At 47.7% G+C, this 4,767-nt stretch overlaps 1 protein-coding gene across 1 annotated transcript; it reads right to left on the bottom strand.

Annotated features, from left to right (window-relative positions):
- Positions 1-848: 848 nt before the first annotated feature.
- LOC136495200 (auxin-responsive protein SAUR32-like) lies at positions 849-1,629 on the bottom strand. The gene has a single exon (XM_066491183.1). The coding sequence runs from the start codon at positions 1,489-1,491 to the stop codon at positions 1,150-1,152; it is 342 nt and encodes a 113-aa protein (XP_066347280.1). The 5' UTR covers positions 1,492-1,629; the 3' UTR covers positions 849-1,149.
- Positions 1,630-4,767: the final 3,138 nt, after the last annotated feature.

Raw genomic sequence — 4,767 nt, 5'->3', positions numbered from 1 at the left:
CGCCGACGCCGACGCCGACGCCGGCGCCGACGCCGACATCCTTGCACGCGCGCACCACGACGACGACGACCCTGCAGGTTTCCGGCGTGCGGTCTCGGCACACCGGACACGGGAGCCAAATCGACAACGACCGTGCGTCGTCCACCGCGCGCTGAAATTTGGCGTAGCTTTCTGTCACATCGAATGTTTGATACATGTATGAAGTATTAAATATAGATTAATTACGAAACTAATTGCATAACTTACGACTAATTTGGGAGACGAATCTTTTAAGCCTAATTAGTCTATGATTTGATAACGTAGTGCTACAGTAAACATGCGCTAATGACAGATTAATTAGACTTAAAAATTCGTCTCGAAAATTAACCTCCATCTATGTAATTGGTTTTGTAATTAATCTATATTTAATACTCCTTATTAGTATCTAAACATTCGATGTGACATGAATTTTAGGAGCGACTAAAGAACCAAACACCCCCTTAATTTGCCGGCCGGCGGCACAGAGCGAGAGGAAGGCAGACACGGAACGCGCGCCCGCGGTGGTGGCGTAACACGGTGTGGGCAACCAACGATGACGTCGTGGAATTTGCTATGATAACCAGCCTGTTCATTTTGCTGTGGCTTGTCATAAACGATCGTAAATTTCTAGTCGGAACTATATTTTTCTCTCACACAAACCAGCCAGCAGTATTTCTTCATGAACCAGCAACGATACGAACCAGCCAACCGAACAGGCTGAACGACGCAGCGCAGCCTGCATGAAATGTTGAAATGATCAGTCGGAAGCGTTTAAGCTGACGCCAAGGGATCAGACAACACCGGATATTGAATTAATCAGCCTCTTTTTTTTGGTTGACGATGACAAGAAATTAAAACAAACTAACTGTGTCAAGTTAATTTGTACACTTGCAAACTCAAAGCGGGGAAAACATTTCAACACTACCTGCAAACTCAGAACCAAGCTACTCCTAATTACTAAATTAGAGCACGCACACATGCAGCCTGTTCTATGTACCCTCTACTAGCTACGTCGTTCGTCTCTATGCATGAGCATGACAGATCTGTGTAAATAAAGGAGCGTTGATCGATCATTGGCACCTTGTCACCTTTGCCCGTACATACACCACCACCAGGTGCCGTGGTTTTCTTCTATCGCCTGCACCGGTGGCTGTCGGCGGCGACGGCGCGGCGGAACTCGTCGGCGGCGCAGGGGATCCGCAGCACGCCCTTCTGGTCGTACCCGAACTCCCGCGCTGCCATGTCCAGCAGCGCCCGCACGCAGGGCTGCCCCAGCGCGCGCACGTCCACCACCACCCGCTCCTCCGGCTCCGCGTCCCCGCCGCCGACCAGCACCGCCACGCAGCCCCGCGGCACGCAGCACCCCTTGCAGCTGCGGCGGCCGCCGTCCGGATCAGACGCCGCATGCTGGATCAGCCGCTCCCGCGTCTCTTCCTCCCTGCACCTTCCGGAGCTCTTGCGCTTCCAGTTCATGCTCGACGACTGTAGAGATGATGTCGATCTGGGAGGGAGAGTGTCTCGGGCCGTGACCGCCGCGCGCAGGCAGTTGTGTCGTCTGAGAGTGATGATGAGAGACGAATGGTAATCGTCGTCGACAGCTCGCCGCAGCAGTCTCTCTCTCTGTGTGTGATTTGCTTCAAGGCTTGGGGCGTGTGTGTGTAGATTTATAGGAGGGACCGGGCATAAGTAGTCAACGTGTGAGACGGTCGATCGGAATGTCAGGTGATTGGGATATGGCGATCGTGTCGAACAATCCTTGACCCGTGTTTCGTTTCATTGGGTTGACCCGGAACAGAAACGAAAGCAGATCTCTGACCGGCCGGCGCCCGGTCGGGTCCGGCCGAACCTAGCTGCCAGTTGCCACGCACCCAATCTTTTTTATACGGTTCGACTTCGACGGTTGGTTCAGAGGTGGGCACAAATGGATTTGAGTTATTCACGTACTCTCTTAAATCATACTCACTCCGTTCTAAATTATAAATTATTTTGACTTTTTTTTATATCTATTTTGTTACGCATCAGATAATAATGATACATACTGTAGCAAATATGGCCACGCATTTACAATGGAACATACCGAAAGAAATTCATTGCCTTTAATATTAATATTAGATATAGATTTAATAGGTATATTTGGATTTTGAATTAATCGGATAATTGGATTAGTTTCACTGTGCTAATTTGAATTTTTATAACTAAACTAACTTGCATTTTGGATATTATACTTCACATTGGACTTGGACATTGGGTTTTACTTTTTGGATTTCAATTGAACTTCTTTATTTGACTTGAATCTCAATCCATTCCCACCTGTATGATTATTTTTTAAAATGTTTTTATATCCTCTTCCTATTATTAATATGCATGTTTGGCAGCCTTTCTGCTGTTTTTTTTAATATAATGTACGATTGGTTTACCCCGTCCGTATGACCAAGTATGGGAGGTACACACGTGGTGTTACTCATTATATTGTAGTAATATAATAATAATAACTAGGTTAACAAATAAAAGTATATATGTCATAAAAAGAGGTGAAAAGGTATAGTGGAACAAGAAGCCGTCGTATACAGGTATATAGTATAATATAGAGATACCTTTATTTACGACGAAAGGTCTACCAACCGGCAACCGGGTTGGTTTAGCTGAGCCGGTCGAGCTGAGACACAAACAATACCTCCCGGTCTGAGAGGGTCAGCCGGGCAGAAAAGGTTGACGTGGGTGACGCCGCGCCGGCCAGGCCGAATTTTTTACTATTTGGTTTTTTTTTAAAAGTTTCTCTCAAATAGACTCCTGGCGGAAAGAATCTCAGAAATGGACCCTTGGCTCGGCGCCAGAGTGACTGGCGCCGAGCTCGGCGCCACGGTCACTGGCGCCGAGGTCCTGGGCACGGTAAAATGGCCTGCCAGGGGCTCGGCGCCAGAGTGACTGGCGCTGAGACACCTGCATTTAACCCAACCTGCACTTCTTCTCTAAGCGCTCTTCCTCTTATTTTTTTCATTTTTCTCGGGTTTTTACCAAGCCTGGATTTAACCAAGCCTGGATTTTTATATATCCATCTCACGGTAAATTTATATATCCATCTCACGGTAAATTTAGGGACTTAGCCAAAATTCTAAGTTGCCGGTGATTGTGAGGTAGGGTGAAGTGGCGAGAAAAAAAACCCGAGAAAAATGAAAAAATAAGAGGAAGAACGCTCGGGGAAGAAGTGCAAGCTGGGTTAAATGCAGGTATCTCGGCGCCATTCACTATGGCGCCGAGCTCGGCGCCGTTACTTAGCCAAAATTCTAAGTTGCCGGTGATTGTGAGGTAGGGTGAAGTGGCGAGAAAAAAAACCCGAGAAAAATGAAAAAATAAGAGGAAGAACGCTCGGGGAAGAAGTGCAGGTTGGGTTAAATGCAGGTATCTCGGCGCCGAGCCCCTGGCAGGCCATTTTCCCGTGCCCAGGACCTCGGCGTCAGTGACCGTGGCGCCGAGCTCGGCGCCAGTCACTCTGGCACCGAGCCAAGGGTCCATTTCTGAAATTCTTTTCGCCAGGGGTCTATTTGAGAGAAACTTTCGAAAAAAGAGCCAAATAGTAAAAAATTCGGCCGGCCAGGCAGCCGCCCAGATGTTGCCATTGCGTACTTGCCGTGTACGTGATTCGTATTCAAAATTTCAAACACCTAGTTTTATATTGCGGAAACCGCTGGTTGCGACCGGGTCCAGATTTATCGCGGCCTATCAGCTGAGAGCGTCCCTGTCAGTGGCAACGCCAGTTTGCTGATGGATGTTCACACGGTGACACCAGGGATTCAAATTGATCCTGAATGAAGTAAAACAAAGCCCACATTTTTTTTGTGGTGGTGGTGGTGTGTGTGTGTGTGCTGCGAACCTGCATCTTCGTCGCCGCATCGCTAACCCAGTCAGACTCAGCCACTCTGGCTAGAGACGGCGCGTGTTTAATTTGATTGAAGCAGGCGAGTCATGGCGAAAGCCCAAATCTTCAGTGAGAACTGAGAAGGCACGGCATGCAGTTTCCGTTCTCTTTCTGAATTCTCATCATCAGCGAGCACCGAGCAGCCCAAATCGTGTGTGCAGCTCTCGTCTATGTGCGTACTACTTGATTCGACAACCTGCAGGGAATCAAATTCTCTCGTCTTTGTGAACGCTGGCGACCGGATTCACATTCACTCCGCTTTCGTTCCACTTTTGATTCAGAAAAAAAGTTTCACGGCGATGCCCAGATCTTGAGTGCCAAGCCTTTCCGAATTCAGCATTTGGTTATATAAATTGGTTCCTTGCTTTCCTCTTAATAATTTATATAAATTGGTTCCTTGCTTTCCTCTTAATAATTAATATAATATACTAGTACCAGGCAGTGTCAGATCTTCATCAGAGAACCCAAAAAAATGCTTTATGAATTCGTACGACGAGAGCAAGTCTAGAGTGATCTGCCGTGCTGCATGCTGAAACTGTAAAAATTTCTCCTTTGGATTCAAGCTTTCGACGGCGCCGCCGCCTCAAGAATATCGACTGCCATGCCAAGGCATTCCAAACCCCGATGTCAGCCGCCATGGATTCCATGTTTGATCAACGGGGGGCCTCTTTTTCTACATGGAGCCTGCGGGACCAAAATCTCCTCTTTGATTTCAATTTCAAGAGCCGCAGGTCTGAAGGTTTTCACCGCGAGAAAAAGGTGTGGCCAATTGCCAAGCAACATCTTTCATGAAGCATGGAGAAAACCGACCGAAAGCATGGAGCTAGTTAACG

Source organism: Miscanthus floridulus, chromosome 12 (assembly GCF_019320115.1).
Source record: "Miscanthus floridulus cultivar M001 chromosome 12, ASM1932011v1, whole genome shotgun sequence".
NCBI lineage: Eukaryota > Viridiplantae > Streptophyta > Magnoliopsida > Poales > Poaceae > Miscanthus > Miscanthus floridulus.
This window is presented reverse-complemented; position numbering and strand designations above follow the sequence as displayed.